We start from the raw sequence: 20463 nt of genomic DNA on the forward strand, positions 1-20463 counted from the left end.
TGGAAAAACAAGAATAACAGATGATAACGTGGAAATGTTCTTCCAGTTGTCATCCTTTCTTCAGGTTTCCTTCCTGTCCAAAGCCTGCAGTGACTTTTTAATAAAAAGCATCAGTCTGATCAATAAATAAATAAATAAATAATAAAAGAGGTACACAGCCCAATAACACCAGGCTGAGGAAGCAACTGTGAGCTGCAACTCAACCCAAACATCATTTACCAAGCCACCATGAGTCTGTGACCTGTTTTGTAACTTAGGTGCTATGAAGGTCAACCCTGGAACTCTCCTAAATGTAGCTTCCCAAGGCTACAGTAAGTACAGATGTGTTCCGTTAATACAAAAATAAACTTAGCATCAGCCCACACACAGATGATGGAAAATTATGTTTGCTCTTTCTGGAATTCCAGATTCACAAATGGTTTGTTTTTGTCATTGTTATTTTGAGACAAGGTTTCTCTGTGTAGCCCCTAGCAGTCCTGAATTCACTCTGTAGATGAGGCTGGCCTCGAACCTCTGCAAGGCATGCCATTACCACCCAACTTTTTGTTTTAGTTTGTCTGTTTGTTTGTTTGTTTGTTTGTTTGAAGACTAAAACTTTGTAGCAAAATTGGCTTCAGACTCAGAGGAGTCCTCCTGCCTCAGCCTCTCATTCGCTGAGACACAGTTCCCATTCACATTGGTAGTTCCCTGCTTTCTTTTGTAAGACTTGTTTTTGATCATCTGAGTGTGTGCATGGGTGCTGGTATCCGCAGAGGCCAGAGGAAGTACAGGTAGCTTCAGCCACATGAAGTGGGTGCAGGGAACCAAACCCAGCCCTGTTCGAGAGCCGCAAACACAAGTACTTCATTACCTGACCATGTCCTCAGCACCCACGCTGCTGTTTCGTTTAAATCAGATTTCTCTCTTTTCTTTCTTTGTGGATTTTTTTTAAAGACAGTGCCTGGCTATATAGCCTAGTTGGCCTTGAAGTTACCATGGTTGTCTGGGCTAACTTTGAATTTACACCTCATTTAGCCTTTAGGTGTACTCATACTACCTACTACGCATGGCTTGGATCAGTTTTCCCTCGTGCGAGCATTCCTGTCCAAAAAGAGTCCAAGCAAACCCCAAATGATACTAAGATCACCTGCCCCTCGTTATTTTCCTCCTGTTGATGTCCTCCTCTTCCCTCTCATACAAGAACCATGGAGAAACCAGAATGTTCAGAAAAAAAATTACATTTTATTGATCACCTTCACTCAGAATTACAAAAATAGATATAAATAAAAAGGGCAGAACATAATTATTAAATATTAAGTATATAGGAGTGGTCCTTACCCCATCCAGTGAGGATTAGATGAACTAGGCTAATTAGTAAAAAAAAAAAAAAATGATAACTGGCCAAGAAATAGACATCTATGTACAAAGTGAAACAGACACTTAGTGCTAGTCACGGGTCGCGCCCGAAATGATACATTCACGTGGAGCATCACAGCCTGGAGTTATGGAAAACTGAGACTTGCAGTTAGATACAGGAATACACCAGCTTTTGCTCAGGCTGTGCACAGTGAGCGAACACACATATGTAACGCTTCCTGATCCATTCATGGGATGCTAGAGCTGTTCCCTCAAACCATTAGTGTCTCTACTCCTCAAAATACTGTTCTCATTTTAGACAAGCACCCTCAAATTCCTCAGCTGTTACACTTCCTAATTGGGAAATCATTGGTTTCCCAACAGCAGACCTCATGAATGACCCATTAGGGGAACCAACTCTCCTCCTCCACTGGCACAGGAGCAGAGGGCTTTAGTCTATTCATCCTGAGTCAGGATCAACTTTCCATCCTGGTCGGGAGGGTCTGGATGGCCAGCACCCAGGCCTGTGTCTGAGGGCAGTGCTGCTGACACTCACCCTGGTGAGCAGCACAGCAAAGGACCAATGCAGAGCCTGTCCTTCCTCAGCTTCTTCTCTCCATCCATGGAGATGGCCCTCTGCAGAGAGGACGGTCAGCATAGGAAATGAGTGACCCATCTGTCTCTTCCCTCAGCTACCCGGGGGCCATCAGAAGGCTAGCCCATTCTCTTCTCCAATGTGGGATCGAATCCACGACAGGAAGTGTGACACCCTCGTGTAGACACCAGGCTTGTTCTTCTGTGCACATCCTTGGCCCCAGCTCACAATCCCACTCAGAGTTGGGTGGCCGTTGATGTTACAGATAAGAGGTCCTCCAGAATCGCCCTGGGAAGACAAAGGGGTGAGGAAAGGACCATCGCCCAGCTATGTTAGAGAGAACAGGGGGAGTGGTTGCTAGAGTCAGAGACATTTGCAGCTCCCTGTTTTCTGCAGAATCAAGAGTAAAAAGTCTTACTTAGCTTTCGTCTCCCACTATTCAAACCATCCCCAGACCCTGCTATCGTTCACCTTGGCACACAGCATACTCAGTCTCAGGTTCGGTTTTGCCAACTGAAGCATGCTTCCTTTTTTCTTCCATCTCTTTATTTACCAATTCATATTGCCTTTACAGGTTCTCCTTTCTCTCCTACCTGATCTTTTGTAATTCACAACGAGCCTGAACAATGAATTTTAGAATTTTGTTGATTTCACTTGTCTTAGCCCAAGGCCTGGAAATGGTGTGAATAGTCTGTGTTTTCTTCTTTGTGTTTCTGAACCTGGGACAGAGACTCATAATCCCAATTGTTTCAGGCTGGCTTTGAACTCACTATGTAGCTGAATAATTTGGAAAGTGAGTCTGATTCCCTCAAGGGCTGATATTACAGGTGTGGTCATAACACAAAGTGCTAGGGATTGGATCCAGGGCTTCATTCATGCTGGGTATACATTCTACCAACTAAGCCATGTCCCCAGACTCTTAGTTTTTCTCATGATCTCCAGTCCCTGAGTTGAGACTTGAACTCAGGACTTTGATCATATCAAGCAAGCACTATACCACTGAGCTAGGCACCCATCCCTTTGTTGGTGTCGTCATCATCATCTTGTTTTTATATGGTTTGTGTTTTCCTTGTTTTATTTGAGAAAGGATCTTGCTATGTAGCACAGACCTTGAATTCTCACTATGTAGTTTGGGCTGGCCTTGAATTCATGATCCTCCTGTCTCAGCTTCCAAAGTGCTAGGAGAGCTAAAGTTATAGGTGTGCTCTACTATGTCTGGATTTTTTTTGTTTTGTTTTGTTTTGTTTTTAATGGTCTTGGTCCCTTTTAGTCTAAAGTGCATAACAAAGGGGCTCGTGCTAAATGTTTGAACTCATGAGTATGAGCACAAGCTCCCAATGACCTAAGTCCTCAATTCTTAGGTTGTGAGCTGAAAAGAGACTCCCCAGGGCTGTCATATCAATTCCAGGAAGTTTGGGGATAATAAAGAGAGATGCTTGGGAGTCTTACCTTGCAGGAATCTGTTTTCCACTCTGGGTCAGCAGCACACAGCACATTATGATCAACTTCAGAACCATAGAAGTGGGGCTGCATACACTCTTCGTGAGAAAGAACCTTTACAACTGACATTTTCAGGTTCTTTGAATAGAAATAGTCGCCTAGGTGGGAGAAACAGATGTTTGCATTAAGCTGTGTCTGTAAATGAGACTCACTGCAAGGACGAAGATAGAAACCATAGCCCAGCTATGGAAAGCCCTTGTTCTTTTTTTTCTCCAATCTGAGCCTCTTACTCCACCCATAATTGTTCGCACCCATAATTGTTTGACTCGGTTGCCCATCACCCTCTACTCTATCCCTCCATAATGCTCCCAGTCCTGCTCCAGTCTTCCTTTGATAGTCTGCTGTGTTTTCTCTGGACCGTAACCTTCCCCCAGACTCCCTCAGTCAGCTTCAGTTGTCACTTACTGGCACCCTCTTGTCCAAAGCCAGTGATCTCACAGTCTGACCCAATCGGAGCGTCACCAAACCTTGGGGGCAGGCAGAGGGTCTGTATGGACCTGGACGGCTGCGCACACTGGCCAGTGCTGGTACGTATCTTCAGCAAGGCTGGGGAAGGGAAAGGTCAAAGGGAAAGGGTTATTATCACCAGGTCAAGTGGTTATCATCCTTCCCTGCAAATGCCAAGCATTGATCTAGACTCATGACAAGGGAGTCACAGAGCATCCAAGAAGGTCTCTGGTACCTTGTCACCCAAAAGCCTCCCCTGCCACATTCTCCAAATGCTTTATTTCAGTGGATGACAGATGTTCAGGCAACAAAATCCACCATATACAGCTGAACAGGTTGTTTCCCACTAAGGGAGCTGCGCTGAAATCCAGCCAATGCTTTGCTTTCCAAATTCTATATCTAGTACAGAGAGAAGTAGCATCCATCCTACTTTGCACAAACAGGGCATTCTCAGCCTAAGCCGTGTGCCAATAGGATTCTTCCCGCTTAGAAGAATCTACCTGTTTGGGAAACTCAAGGTCTCCACAGAGGAGCGCCACATCCCTCAGCTTCTCACGTATTTCACTCTGAACTCTTCCCCATCTGTCTCATCACATGAATCCAGGACCTCAAGGTCCCCCAACGGTCCCCCACTTTAGCCTTTTGCTGGCCATCACCTTTCTGGTAACTAAACTTTCTGCTCACCGATATCATTACGAAAGCCCAGGGCGTCATCACTAAAGCCCTCGTGAAAGATGAGCTGCTCCACCTCAAACTTCATCTCTCCAGGATTATAGGAGTTCCGCTTCGACTGACCCAGGTAGACGACGTAGTCTTCCTTATTTGGCTGGTAACTGTGAGAAATGAGGCATTATCAGCCTGGTCTCACAAAGTCCTATCACTCTGCTGCACCCCAGAGGCCTCAAAGCACCACTTGAACCCAGGGCTACAAGCTGCATGAATAGAGGCTTCGCAGGAGAATGACGGTGTGATCTTCCATAGGGAAGGAGAAAGAGACACTCTTGGGGTGGGGGGTGGAAGGGTCAGAGAGATGAGACAACGGGATGTACGTACAAGAAGCAGTGTGTGGCGCTGACCACCCAGCAAGGACTGATGAGGCTCCCACCACATTTAAAGGAGGGAGGGGCTCCTCCCTTGCTCTTCAGGTAGATGGCTGCCAACCAGGGCTGGTTCTCAATGTCAGTGAATTCTCCTCCAATGATCTTAAAGCGGGGCCTTAGAGCCTTATGGCCACACTGGAACCCTTGTTGTTCTACAGAAGAAGAAGGCTTTTTGTCTAAAAAAGAGAGAAATACATGATTGGGGGGTGGGGCGTAAAGATAAAGACTCTCCGAGGCAAATCTCACTTCTCATCCCTCCTGTAATGACAACATGAGTTTGTCGCTATCTCCCCAGCTGTCATAAGCAATCAGTAATACTTACCAAGAGAGCAGTCGTGCACCATGCATTCTTGGACAAACTGCCTTAGGCCAATCTGCACATAGCACCAGGGTCGCCTCTGGTTGTTGGGGTTTCTGGTAACACAAGGGGATAGGGACTGTCATTCCAACCCGGAATTTCTTCTCTGCATCCTCCCTCCTTTCCAGCAAAGGCTCAGAGACCTGGATTCATGTACCAGCTTTCCCATCCCAGTATAGGAGAGGCTGGTAACACAGGTTTCTAAGAGGCCACGATGCGGGGAGGGATGTTGTTGTTTAATGTGTATAAGTGTTTGGTTTTTTTTTGTTTTTGTTTTTTTTGTTTTTTTTTTTTAAATGCCAGGGAATGCCTGCCCAATGAAACCGGAAGAGAGCATCGGATCCTTTAGAGCTGATGTTAAAGACTGTCATGAGCTGCCCTGTGGATGCTGGGAATCAAACCTAGGTGCTCTTCACCGCTGGCCCATCTTCCTGTGCCCCCCAACCCCGGAAGGCTTCCTGGTACTCAGTCACCACCTACCTGCAGTAATTGTGTTTCCCCAGGCCTAGGCTAAGAGCATCTGGTCTGTGGGCATGGAAGGCTTTCTGAAGGACAGCAGGTGCATTCCAGGCCAGGCAGGGCCGGCCTTTGGTATCAGTGTTGGCCTTTCCTCGGTAAGACTGACCGTTTCCATGATAGCAGGTTTTTGATGTATCTAGAAATGATTTGAGGTGTACAGAGAGAGTATTAGAAAAAGGAGGAGGTTTGCACAGGCATTTCAGAGGTGATATAGTTTCGGACCTGTTAGGTGACATTAGGAAGATCCATCCTTTCTTCACACTTGTATATAGCCACTGCTTCATGAGACTCTGCATAAAGTGTGTGTGTGTGTGTGGGTGTGTGTGTGTCCCAACTTCTGCAGCCTATTTGTTTGCTTATTTTATGTGTATGAGTGTTTTTCCTGCTTGTATACCTATGCACCACGTGCATGAATGGAGCTGGAAGAGGCCAGAAGAAGGCATTGGATTCCCCTGGGACTGGATAGCTGTAACCCACCTCTGTGGGTGCTAAAAATCAAACTAGAGGTCATCTAGAAGAGCAGCCCATGGTCTTAATCATTAAGCTTCAGTCTCCTAAGTGCTGGGCTCACAGACCTACACCACCAAGCCCAGCTTCTGCCTGCTTCTGCCTCCCACCCATCTTTCCCTGTTCTGAGATCTCTGGCCCTCCCCCACTTCCCCATTATGAGTCCCAAATCCCCCTACCTATCTCACAGTGCTCCCCTTGGAATTTCTTTGGGCAGCTGCATCTTCGAATGCTGGAGAAGTACTTGTAGGACACGCATGTTCCTCCGTTCTGACAGCCACAGTTTACTAGCAAATGCAAAAGGGGGGGGAGGGTAAACAAGGATGGAGAGGGCAGCCTCTCAGCAGGGACAGGGAGGGTATGTCTCCTAAGGCTTTTCCAGGATGTCTGTGCAGCCAACCATTGTGCCAAGAAGCAGATACTCACATTCATCAGAGGCTCCAAGTTCACTGCCACCCTGCAAGAGAAGGTGGGGGTCATCAAAGGTGGCATGCTCTAGAGAATCCATGTTCAGGATAAAAAGACCTCCCCAATCCACCTCTCTCTAACTCTCCCACCCCCACCCCCACCCCTGTCTGTCTCTCCCTTTTCTGTTTATTACTAGCCAGTTCTCCAATGACGGCCATGGGTTTCCAGTACCCAGACATGGACTGACTCAAGCAAACTTCACACAAACCAGGAGCCCTTAGGCTAAGACACTCCCCGCGTGGCTTTTTCCTCCCTTGTCAAATAGTGCAAACCTCTTGGGCGCCCAAGCCCTCCGCTGACACATTGTCCTATTTCCTGGGAAAACCTGGACCTGCCTTGATGCCTAAGCTCCCCACGCAGCCCCTCTTTTCCCCTGATGTTGCTTAAGGAGCAGCGAGACCACTCACTTCAGAGTTTTTCACCACGAAGGCGCAGAGGAACAGGCTCACCAGACAGACTTTCATGGTAGTGACGATGGGCTCTAAACTACAGTTCTGCAAAGGAAGGAGAAGTCAGGGCAAGAAGCAGAGCAGTTTGAAGGTGGCAGAGTTACTACAGGTCAAAGGAAGAACCTCCAGAACCCCTGCCGGGCAAGACAACTGTGACCAAGCTCCCCAGGCCAGGCAGTTCCCTCTGCGGGCTCTGAACCCTCACAACAGCCACGGAACCTCTCGGTAGAGGGGCGCAACGGGCTGGAGTAGTGAGTGACCTTGCCCACAGTTCAGCCAGCCAAGGTAGGGGGAAGGGAGGTATGCGGGAGTCCTGGCAGCCTCTTCCCGCCAGGCTTGCTTCAGACCAACGGCACTCACCGGTGACTGCAGCGGAAGGGCACCGGCAGACACGCAAGGACTGGGTTGGTGAGAATGTGCTCTGGGGCTCCAGTCTCTGCTCTGAGCTGCTCGCCCTTTATTAGGGCCCGCCCGAGCCCTGGCCCCGCCCAGGTTTGGTGGAGGGCGGCGCTTTCTCCTTTTCGTTTTCCTTTTTCTTTTCCTACATCCCGCCGCAACTGGACCGCGTGCGCTTGCTTCCCAACTTTGACTAAGTCACGGGATTTCCAGCCGAGCAAACTAATGCTTTCTGGACTGAGGGATCCGGCGGCTAGTACATTCTTCCCTTCTTTCATTCACCTAGTGCGGCCCCAGTGTAGCGTGGCGACGGCGCTCCAGCCATTGGCTCGCTGATCTCAAGCCTCTTCCTTAATGGTTTAATCAGTTCTCCTCCAACCTGTCCATCTTTGACCCCCTACCTGCCCTACGACATTGATTCAGATGTCTGATAGAAGGGTATAATTCGAAGTTCCTATAGACAAGAAATACCTACTAACAAAGGTTCCCACATGTCAAATGCTGAGTCCCCAAATATTACTAACAGAATCAGTGAATCAGAAGACAAAAGTGAAGTTTGTAGTCAGGGAGTGTAACAGTGTCATCAGAGGGTAAAAGGCAAGGTCAGATTTTTATTCAGATTTGCTCCTTGGTTTAAAGCCAGTCTTTGAAGGTGGTTTTAGAAATTATGGCAAGGGCCAGACATAATGGCATATACCTTTAATTCAAACACTAGCAAGAGAGAAAGAGGCGGGTGGATCTCTGTAAATTCAATCCCAGCCTAATTTACATACTGAGATCCTCAAAAATATTTGTGATTTAAAAAAGCCACCAAAAATAAAAAAGTCACCAATAAAAGTTACTATATGATAGGATTGTGGGAGCAAAGTCTTGGGACACCAGCTGCTATTGGCTGGTTGAAGTGTCAATGGGTCTTTTGAAAAATGTCTGTAATGAACAATCTATTTATTTGTCTGGGAAAGAAAGCAACCAATAGAGAAGAACACCCTCTGATCATAGAACAGACTGAGTGCACATCTCAGTCGAATTATGGTTGCACACAAACAAGGGGGAGGAGTCTTTTTTTAAAAAAATTATTTATTTTACGTATATGAATACACTGTCCTCTCTTCAGACACACCAGTAGAGGTCATGGGATCCCATTACAGATGGTTGTAAGCCACCATGTGGTTGCTGGGAATTGAACTCAGGACCTCTGGAAGAGCAGTCAGTGCTCAATCGGGAGTCTTAATGTGAACAATCAATTGTGACAGGATAGAAAAAAAAGAGCAAGGGAATAGTCAAACCTCGTTAATGTGGGCTATAACCGTGGAACCGTGGGAGTGTCTGCCCTCCCCTTGTAGTAGAGGGACTGTGGATCTGGAGAACAAGGTAAAAGGAATGTTTATTTTTCACTGAATGCTATTTCACACTGTTTTAAACACGTCCCTGTATCAGCCATTCTAAAAAAAATAATTACACATTTTATTTTTGGTTGTGAGCCTAGCCTTTAACAGCTGAGCCATCTCTTCAGCTACCAATTACACACTGTAAATGCATTTGTATTCATCATTTTACATCATCATTGGACATTATTATGTTAAGATAAAAACAATTATTTATCTAATAAAATAGGCTGACATAAAGACAGGTCGTGTGTAATGAGTCCCACACGTCTTGAGGACAAAGCACTCTTACGTGCACACATGCACGAGTGCACACATGAACACGTGCACACATCCCTCAGGCATAGTAGGAAGCACACAGAAAGGATTCCAAGGTTAAGTCACCTTTACATGTGCCCCAGAGGCAAGGACTAGTGGTCATTTTGATGCTCCTTCCATAGAAGAGGTGACTGAGTCCTCATAATTCATTAGCACCCGAGCTTTGCTTTATTTCCGTAAGCCTAAACCTATAATATTTTGCTGCCAACCTGGACCTTGGGAAAGAATGCCAGAAGGTAGGAAGGAGGAAGCTGCTTGACTTTGCCCCAGCCAAAGGCCCAGCATGCCAACCTCTGGATAGGGAAATACACATTAACTACCCAGCTTTGGGTAGGCAGGTGGCCTTCATTTGCCAGGCTTCATTCTCCTGTGCAACTGAGCTCCAGCCACCCATAGGATCATTGACTCAGAGATTCCATAGATCTTAGAGGCAACCTGCTACTTCCTTTAGAAGACTGTGGCCAGTTATGTTTAGGTTTATGAAGCCATTAATTGTAAACAAACATGATCAAAATGTAAACAGAGCTGTTACAGCCTGAGGATTTACCCCGAAACTCTAGTTCAGTTGTCAGGAAATTCCCAGCAGGCTGTCGTGATTCACATTTGCTCCTATAACAGCTCTCATGACTCCGAGTTACTTGGCTGGAGGCTGTCATGCTGATTCTTTGAGAGCAGAATGACCTCATTTCCTCCTGGACAAACAGAGACCGCTAGGCAGTGTGATAGCCCTCTTCCTCCTTGTCTGCCACTTCTTCACCTGGGCAAACAGTCCTAGTGCCTCCAACTCTTCGCAGAGATGCGTTTCTCCTGGCTAATCTTTAGACTCTCTGAGATCTCTTATTCTTGGTGCAGCCTGTGGTAGACTTTCAACTCTTTGGGGGCAAAGAACGCACCTTGGATATGTGCTTCCCCCTTGTCATATGCTACATGTCTTAGCCACAGAGGTGCTTAATTGTGAGTGAATCAGTGAGTGCAGAACAAAGAACAGGAGCAGAGAGCTTTGAGATATCCTGAAAGGGTGTGTGTGTGTGTGTGTGTGTGTGTGTGTGTGTGTGTGTGTGAAAGAAAGAGATACACATTGGTGATTAACTCCAAGTTACCAATAATGCATCAGTGTCGCATTAAGGAAAGATATAAATATAAAGGACATAAAGATATAAAAGCACATCCCCTTGGAGTCTTCTAATCACAAGCAAGTCTAAATTTGAATTCTCTACTTCATGGTCACTATATCTTATGACTGCCTGTTACATGGATCTGCATTTATTTGTGACTTCATGAAGGCTGCGTTGTGAACTTGTGTCTGTCCCTGTGTGTGTCATCTGTTGTGTGAGCTGCATGTATGAGTGGCGTCTGTCCTGTCCATGTATGTTGTATATGTCTCTATGTGTGAGTATGTCCCTAACAACGGGCTTTGCTATGTATGTATTGAACAGCACAGGAAGCACCCCATGGGGGAAGGAATGGATCCTTTGCAAAATCTCTAACAGAGTTCTACAAGGACTTAAGTCACTGGTTCCGACTGATCCCAACTACCAGGTAACAACTATTATTGCTTATCAATCAATATCCATAAATAGTTTCTCTCAACCTTTATGGTAGATTTTAGGAAGTTACTTTTAACCTTTATATTTGCTGCTTTCAACAAATGATTGATATGCATTGTCTGGGCTAGGGCATGGAAAGGTATATAACTTAAGATCAAGCCCTGCATTAGCCTAGGTTGTAAATGCAATTATTCAGAGCTGCCCTGTGATGTAGACTGGAATTGTGTTCATATTCTGCAGCGTGTAAGGAAAATCTGGCAAAAGGAAGACACATGATTGGCACTTGGCGACAGCAGCGCTAGCATCTGGGTCCCCTCCCCTGTGTCTCTCTCCTGGGCTCAGGGTCTCCATAAAGTGGCAGAATGATGTAGAGAGAGGGAGGGCAGGTAATTAAGATGTTCAGGTAGGTGGTATAAAATATTCCAGCCCAGGGCTTTGCCTCAAGCCTTTCCATCTATTCTGGAGACTTCCTTCCAGAAACTCTTTCTTTCTTTCTTTCTTTTTCTTTCTTCCTTCCTTCCTTCCTTCCTTCCTTTCATTCTTTCTTTCTTTCTTTCTTTCTTTCTTTCTTTCTTTCTTTCTTTCTTTCTTTTTTCAGGATGCCCATGCTACACATGTTACTTGCTTTCCTGAATTCCAGGAACTTCCTCTGTGGTCTAACTGCCTGAAGTTTCTGTTGAGCGTGAGAAATAAGGAAACAAATGCATATGATTTCATTATTTTCTTGACTCTGAATGGGAAGTCGCCAACACTGGCATTTTGATCTCAGGAGCACAGACCTGTATCAGATGGGGCAGCACAGAATAATGGAGGGGCTCTTTTGTAGACTCTGTTTATAAAAGGGCAGGAGAGACACACTGAGCAGGTCTACACCTAGCCTGGCATCATTATCCAGGGAATTGAGCCCTGAAAGCTCTGGGTTTGGTTTAGGTTTTTGCTTGGCAGTTTTTGTCTGTCTGTCTGTCTGTTTGAGACAGGGTCTTTTTATGTAGCCCTAGATGTCCTGGAACTCTCTATGTAAAGTAGAGAGTTGGCTGGCCTTGGATTCAGAGATCCAGTTAAAGGCATGTGCTACCATGTCTAAACCAGCTAACCAGTTTTTGAGACACGGTCTTATGTAGCCCAGGCTGGCCTTAAATTCACTGTAGTCTGCACTTCTCAAGTGCTAGGGTTATAAGCCTGTGATATCATACCTAGCCCTTAAAGGCTATTTTTGACTAGCTAGGTCCAGAAAGAAGTTTGTGTTGCGTCATGGGATATATTCTTGGGTTGCTATACTAAGAACATTCAGTATGGTACTGTAGTGGAATGATTTTTTAAACAAGGCACTTAACTCTGACTTTGGTTCTCCCATCTGCAAAATGAAACAGCATTGGCCCCACCTGTGCTTATTTTGGAGATTGGATGAAGTCATGCCTATGTATGAAAAGTTTTCATTCATTCATTCATTCATTCATTCATTCATTCATTCATCCATCCATCCATTCATTAGCTACATACATTAAGTAGCAAAAGGGCTACTGTGTGCCAATACAGTTCCAAGTACTAAAAGCCGAAAGATGAATTTTGTAAACTGCAATTCCCATTTGGAGTGCTTCCCTTCTTTGCGTGTCCATTTTGGTCCAAAAGCAAGGTCAAACTGCAGTCCGTCTCAGGATTCCAGTTAAGTGGGGATGCTGTGTCCTTGGCCCACAGTTCCTAGCAACTGGGCAGCTGGGAAAGACAGCTGCATGTGTCCTCACCCCCGCACCCCTGACTCCCACTCCCCGCCTCTCATCTGTGACTCTGCAGAATGAAACCTCCTTCCTAACGTGTTGGCAGACAGACTCCTCAGCAGTTTGGGGAACAAGCCATGAAATTGATCATATTGTGTCCTTGAGTCTGAGGCCCCCCTCCCCTGTCCCACTGTGTGTTTAGTGGTAAAGGGGAAGAAGCTGTGTCTGGGCCTGTAATGTGATATGGGAGGTGGTGGAGCTACTGGGTCCCTAACGGCCTGTGGAAAGGGGTGGAGGGAAGCCACATATTTGTGTCCTTACTCATGGAAAGCAAAGTATTCAAGGGCTGAACCCTGAGGTTACCGATGTCGTCAATAACACAGAAAGGCACAGGTCAACTTGGCTCGTTTATGTTCGGTCTATGACTCCCTAAACTTCCTTGTTCTTTTGGGCTCTGATTAGATTTGAAATTATGCTCAGACCTATTATCTCAAACTTGTGCATGAGATTCTTGAGCCCTGGCCAAATTTCTTTTGTCCCTAATTCAAACACAGTAAGGCAGAAATAGATTACCCTATAAGACTATGGGGGTGGGGGGAGGCTGGAGTGATGGTTCTGTAGTTAAGAGCACCTGTTGCTCTTGAAGAGGACCTGGCTTTAATTTCCCAGCATCCACATGGTGGTTTACAACTAGCCATAGCTCCAGTTCCAGGGGAGCCAAAAAACTCTTTCTGACCTCCAAGAGCACCAGGTACACTATGCCCATACACATATTTGGATGAAATACTCATACATAAAATAAAATGAATACATCTAATAAATTTTTTTTTAATTTATTTTTATTGTGCATTAGTGTCTTGACTGCACATGTCTCTGTGTGAGGGTGTTGGATCCCCTGGAACAGAAGGTACAGACAGTTGTGAGCTGCCCTGTGGGTGCTGGGGATTGAACCTGGATTCTCTATAAGAGCACCCAATGCTCTTAAGCACTGACTGAGCCATCTCTCCAGTCCCCCCCCACCATGCGATTTTTAAAGGGTATTGGTTATAACTTTCCAAAGCACCTGAATGCTGCACCTCTGTCCAGGGAAAGCCTCCCCAGCTTCCTGTTCTACGACTCACCAGTACTCAGGTTTCCATACTGGGTGGCAACAGATGCTTAGGAGGAAGCCAAGGGCATACCCTAGAGAAAAGGCTCCAAGAGGAAATGAGAAACTGCTGGCTTTGCTGAAAACTGTCAAGAAGTCAGCCTTAGGGAAACGTGTTCAGTGATGAGCTGAACTGCTAAGCAGCAGTCTTTTCTGAAGAAAAGCATCATACCCATATCCCGTATAATGTATGTTTTCATGGCTTCCTCAAACTAGATTCTGTATGTGCTTATTTACTTTAAAGAAAATGCAGACATCTCCCCTTCATGACACAGGGAGGAAAGCAGCAGCTAATAAAAGGAAGTGAATCACCAGAGGTCATTCACTGAAAATGAGATTCATAACTTACAGATTTTGAGGAACCTCATGACACATTTCCACCCTCTCTCCTATTCTGGATCCTCACCTCCTTCCTTCCTTCCTCCCTGTCTGCCCTCAGTGCCTTTGTCTACCCTGTCCACCTGCAGAAAATGTTCCTTTTCCCCAGGCTGTGACAGAGATCAATCTGATGAGCCACCGAGGAAGGTTTGGAAGAATGCATGAACAACACCTGTGTAAGCAGAAAGAGTGCACAAGTATACAAACACACACACGCACTCACACACGGGGCAGGAGGGGGGGAAGGAGAGAGAGGGCGGGAGGGAGGGGGGACAGGGGAAACAGCAGCATTATTCTGAGGAACAGAATATAGATAATTGCATGGGCAGACTGTTCCTTCCTTACTCTGGGGGCGATGATTGTGGGAGTGCAGCAGAAACAAGAAAAAGGAACCTGTGTTCTTCAAGGGGTTTCTATAATCTGTCCTTGTTAAAGAGATAACAAAGCCTGGTACAGTGGCCCAAGAATTCAACACCAGCCTGGATAACATTACAAAAAAAAATTTAATGTAAAAGACAGCCAATAACTAAAGTTGATAGTATGCTATTTGCTTTTAAAACCTTAACGGTGTAGCAGGACTGTGGAGTCGAACACCTTTGATCCCAGCACTCAGGAGGCAGAGGCAGGCAAAACTCTGAGTTCAAGGACAGCCTGGTCTACAAAGTAAGTTCCAGGACATCCAGAACTACACAGAAAAACCCTGTCTTGAAAAAAGAAAAATTAAAAAAAAAAAGCAATAAAACAGCAAAATCCTTAACAATGTTCTGTAAAGAAAGTACTATCAATGGAATCATCTCATAGTTACTAAAACAGAGAAACAAGTTAGAACAAGTTCCCAAGGCCACACTGTAGATAAACAGTAGAGCTGGGGCCCCCCTTCAGACCTGGCTAATTATAGGGTTTGTCCTATTCAGTATGTAGTAAGTCTGACTAGTAAGGGCAGGTATCTGTCCTTATATGGTGGAACATCCTACTTTTCTCGGTTGCTCGTTTTTGTTTGGCTCATATATCCCAGTTGTGGCCTTGAACTTGTTATGTAGCTGAGGATGGTTTTGAACTCCTGATTCTGCATCTACCTCCACAGATGCTAGTATTACAGGTGTTAAGCAGCATGCCTAGCCTGTGCATATTTTACTTCAGACCCATGATGGAACCCAGGAAAGCCCCAGCTGATCTGAGCCCTGTCTGCTTTGGTTCCTGCTATCCAGCTCAAGCCAGACTTTAATGAAAATATTCTTCCTTTTGTTTGATATAACCAGCCACAGTTGTGGCTTCTGGGTCTAGTCAGACAAGTGCTCACTGGATCTTGTGGCTGTACTTACATGTATGTATGTGTTCATTTCTGGAAACATCTCGCCCCATCTTCCTTTCTCACAAGTTCTGTTTGCCCATGTTTACATCTGAGGATGAACACACGGAACTTCTGTGCGGAGAAATATTGGCAGCACCTATTTCCAGAGCAGTTTTGCTGTTTTCGTCATTGACGAGGCATTGGACTAAGTTCTACGTGCCTGACTTGGTCCTCACTGAGGAAGATGCAGTATCTTCTCCGCTTCACCGTTAACAAAGGGGGGCTCTGAGAGGCTGAATCACTTGCTCAAAATCCTGCAGTCAGTACCTGGCAGGTCAGACCCAGCCAGGTTTCTTGCCAGAAAGCTTGGGAGTTTGTTGGTGCTTTGTTTTTGCAGCGCTAAGGATGGAACCCTTATGGGTTTGATGACGGTAGGCAAGACAACTGTACCACAGAACATACAGCTCTAGCCCCCAAAGCCCGAGTTGATAATTACTATCCTGGTGTTGTCTTTTTAAGCCCCTCCTCCCAAGCCAAAAAAAAAAAAAAAAAAATGGCTTGTTAAACAAGTGCCTGATAACCAAAATAATGAAAATCCCTAATACTGTGTTCACACATCTGGTGTGTTCATGAAAACAACCTGGCCTGAAAGTCTACAAACTAGGTTTTCAGTTTTTTAAAAATATTTATTTATTTTATGTAGACGAGTACACTGTCACTGTCTTCAGACACACCAGATCCCGTTACAGATGGCTGTGAGCCACCATGTGGTTGCTGGGAATTGAACTCAGGACTTCTGGAAGAGCAGCCGGTGCTCTAAACCACTGAGCCATCTCTCTAGCCCCTAGATTTTTAGTTTTAATCTTGAAAATTTGAACTCATTAGATAGATGCCTATGTTTCTTCATTTTTAGTAGGCTTCTTGGGGGATTCTCAAGACCAAACAAGCCCTGGAAAAATATTTCCCTAATAAGCCAATGCACATCTAGGGAATTTTATTTTACTTGCTTTGGTTTATCCACCCTGCCCCACCCCACCTCTGGGAGTGTGTGTCTAGCGGGCACTTCTCAAGCCACACCCTTTCACCTGGAGGCCAATAAATGGGGGAAGGCCAGAGCTGCCCAGCAGCCGGATGAGTAGCCTTTCCTTATGGATGAATCAAGGGAGGGGATGTACACCCCAGAGCCTGTGTCAACCAAGCTGCCCCGAGGCAACTTTTCTTAAAAACCTATTCTCAGGAAGCTAATTGCTTCAGCACTTTTGAGCATGTGCTTTTTAAAAGATTCCCGGTGATCACTTCATTTTACAAGCATGCCAAGTGGATGGCTAAACGGATTTTTCCATGGAAAGACCAAAAAAGAAAAAAAAAACAATGCTTGGGGGTCAGTGGGGCTGGCAACCGTCATTCAGCCTGTAAGGGCTCTTGCCGCCAATCCTAACAACCTTAGATCGTTCCCCAGGACCCATGTTCTCTGATCATGACATTTGTGTGTCCCTCACCATTACATTAAGTAATTACAATGAAGAAGAAATGGCACAGGCGTGGATGAGGAGATGGTTCCCTGAGACCTCAGGAGAGTTGGAGAAATGACGTCTAAGTCAGAGCAAAGCCGAGCTGGAGAGGCCTCTGTGTCTCAGGACTATTCCTCCTCCTTCCCATCTGCATCCCTTTTTGCTCCGTAAGGTCAGATTTTATTCATTTTGTTTTAACTTTCTAGGGTTGACATGTTTTTGCTGGTTGGCTAAGATAGGCTCTCTAACCCAGGCTGGTCTCAAACTCACTCCGCAGTGTAGGAAGAACTTCAGTTTCAGATTCCTCTGCCTTTACCATCAAGGTCTGGATCACATGCTGTGCCGTTTCATTTCCTTCTTCCTTCCTTTTTCTTGCTTTCTTGCTTGTTTCTCTGTGTAGCTGACCTGGACCTTGCTATGAACACCAGGCTGGCCTGGAACTCACAGATACACCTGCCTCTGCCTCCCAAGTGCTGGGACTAAAAACATGCGACACCCCTGGCCCTTAATAATTATTTTTATTATTTTTAAGTGTGTGTGTATGTGTACATGTGAGAATACGGTGTAGCAATGAAATCAGAGGTGTTGGATCCTCCTGGAGTTGGAATTATAGTTGGTTTTGAGTTGCTGGGAACTGACCAAAGGTCCTCTTTTTGAAAAACTTTCTTAAAGATTTCTTTATTTTACTTATATGAGTATACTATAGCTGTCTTCAGACACACCAGAAAAGGGCATAGGGCATTGGATTGCATTACAGATGGCTGTGAGCCACCATGAGGTTGCTAGGAATTGAACTCAGGACCTCTTGGAAGAGCAGTCAGTGCTCTTAACCGCTGAGCCATCTCAGGTCCTCTTGAGATGCAGCACATGCTCTTAACTACTAAGCCATCTCTCAGTTTTTAAAAGTTTTAAAGTAACTTTTGTTATAATTGCTAGAAGCATCATTTATAACGTGTGCATGCCATGTGGAGGTCAAAGGATAATTTGGGGGGATGGGCATCACTTCTCTCCTTCTACTTCGTGGGTCCCAACGATTGAACTCATGTCATTGGACTTGCCAGCAAACACCGACCAAGTCGGCCATCTTGCTCACCCCATTACTGGTTTGCTTGCTTACTTGCTTGTTCTGAGAACAGCATCTCAGCACCAAACCTGGAGTTCATTAGTTGGCTAGACTGACTGGCCAGTTAGCTCCATCGGACTCCCCAGCAGCTCTCCCCCCTCGGCGATGATAGACCAGCAGGACAACACCTAGCCCTTTTATAAGATGAGTGCCGAGATCCAGACTCATGCTTGTTAGCAGTACTTTGCCCATTGAGCCATCTGCCCAGCTCCATACAGGAGCTGCTCCATTTCAGGGGAGGAGTTATTTGGTTTTGTTTCTTTTTTGGGGGGTTTTGTGTGTGTGTGTGTGTGTGTGTGTGTTTGTGTGTGTATTTGTGTGTGTGTTTGTGTGTATGTGTGTGTTTGTGTGTGTGTTTGTGTGTGTGTGTTTGTGTGTTTGTGTGTGTTTGTATATTTGTATGTGTGTTTGTATGTGTGTGTGTTTGTGTGTTTGTGTGTGTGTTTGTGTGTGTGTTTGTGTGTGTGTGTGTGTGTGCTGGGCATCGACCACTACCAACTTAGCTATGCCCCAGGCCCAGAGTCTAGGGGCTTCTGATTTCATCTGAATTGTATTGCATCTTTGCTACTCCCAGAAGAAATAAACCTCACAGCTTATGAGGTGAGCATCCTATCTCTCTAGTCAAACAGAAGGCAACAGCGACATTATCCTTATGCAGATCATCTGTTCCATGATGTAGCATGCTGGAGGTTTGCTCAGTCTGCACATGAGCATGTTCTGGTTGTAAAGAAGACTCTACACCCCAACCTCTAAAAATAAAGTAACAAACTTAACTCAAAATTTCCATTTTTGTTTACTGAACCAAAAGACACTTTAAAGTGGATAGAGGGTAAAAGCACATATTACACTCTGAGAGCCCACAGAAGAGTAAGGTGAGATTACTCTTGGGGGAAAATGTTGAAATCTAGGGCTGAGGATGGCTGTAGCTCATTTGATAGAAGACTTGTCTAACGAACAGGAAGCCCTAAGTTCTATACAAAATACAACATACACCAAATATCAGGCTCAAGGTCCTTTCTTTCTTTCTTTCTTTCTTTCTTTCTTTCTTTCTTTCTTTCTTTCTTTCTTTCTCTCTCTCTCTCTCCTTTCTTTGTTTTTGTTGTTGTTTTGTTGTTTGTTTTTGTAGGAACTCTCTTTCACCGTGGCTGATGGGTTCCTCAATCCTTCTTGGCCCCTGCCTTCCTCATGGTTACTCAGCTCCTCCCGCCTTCTCTTGGCACAGATGTGTGTGCCCACCCTCTTCTTGATGAATTTGAGTGTGAGCTTGTCCTTGAATACTTTGAGCAATTCCATGGTGCGCCACTCGCTGCTAAGGAGCAAAGCCGCACACCTCTGGGATCATGTCCGGCTCGAACTTGGTGTACTTGGTGAGGCGCCCGCAGCGCCCGCAGCACCGCCGTGTCTCTTGCTGACGTTCTTCTTCACCTTATGGCGTTGGTGCAGGATCGTGGCTGCTGCTCTCCGATGGCGGCCGGGACCGGAAGCTCTAAGTATGAGGCCAGCCTGGGATACATAAAAACCCGTCTCAATTAAAGAAAAGAAATGCTGAAGTCTATTTAAGACAAACTTACAGGAAAATAGTTCAAAACAGTTGAAGAAGATAAGAACTACTTTAAAAAGAAGGTAAGTTTGTTGACGATGTGGAGAATTTGGAACTCTCATGCACTATTATTAGGATTCAGAAAATTAGAACGAGCATGTGATCCAAAAATCCTACTTCCAACAAGACTGGAAACAGTCTTGAGATAACTGAACACCAAATATTCATAGCAGGATTAGTCATGGTGGCCATGAGGCAGAAGCATCCATCAACATATGCCCGAATATATAAAATGTCTTACACATACGCACACAATCTGGGCTAATGAAATAGGACTTTTATCACATAACAAAATAGAAAGAAATCCTGTTATCCTATCCCTCCTGCTACAAAGTAAGCAAATCTTGAAGAATTTAAGTGAAACAAACCAGTCACAAAAAGGCAAATACCTTAAGATCCTGGTTTTAAATGATGCCTAGAACAGTCAAGTTCAGAGACTAAGAGTAGATCAATAGTTACCAGAGGCTAAGGGAAATGGAAACGGGGGATTACTATGTATAGAGTTTCAGTTTTGCAAAATGAAAAAGGTTTGGATAACACTTGTGCCCCTCCCCCAAAATGTGAATATACTTAACACTACTACTAAACTGTACATTTAAAAGTAGTTAAAATATCTAGGCATGAGGGGCTGGAGAGATGGCAGAGGTTGTGGGGACTGAGTCCACTTTCAGAGGACCCTGGTTCAATTCCCAGTGCCCACATAGCAGCTCACAAATGTCTGTAACACCAAGATCTCACACAGACATATGCAGACATACATGGAGGTACAACATC

General features: G+C 45.3%; 1 protein-coding gene across 1 annotated transcript; it reads right to left on the reverse strand.

Moving 5' to 3' along the window:
- Positions 1-1201: 1201 nt before the first annotated feature.
- On the reverse strand, positions 1202-7740 carry PLAU (plasminogen activator, urokinase). The gene is made up of 11 exons (XM_080926222.1): positions 7639-7740; positions 7237-7323; positions 6788-6818; positions 6541-6648; positions 5816-5990; positions 5300-5391; positions 4931-5153; positions 4562-4710; positions 3836-3976; positions 3380-3528; positions 1202-2218 (listed from the first exon to the last, which is right to left on the reverse strand). The coding sequence occupies exons 2-11, from the start codon at positions 7291-7293 to the stop codon at positions 2042-2044; spliced, it is 1302 nt and encodes a 433-aa protein (XP_080782348.1). The 5' UTR covers positions 7294-7323; positions 7639-7740; the 3' UTR covers positions 1202-2041.
- Between the last annotated feature and the right edge of the window lie 12723 nt (positions 7741-20463).

The sequence above is a fragment of the Micromys minutus genome, assembly GCF_963924665.1.
Source record: "Micromys minutus genome assembly, chromosome: 12".
NCBI classification, from domain to species: domain Eukaryota; kingdom Metazoa; phylum Chordata; class Mammalia; order Rodentia; family Muridae; genus Micromys; species Micromys minutus.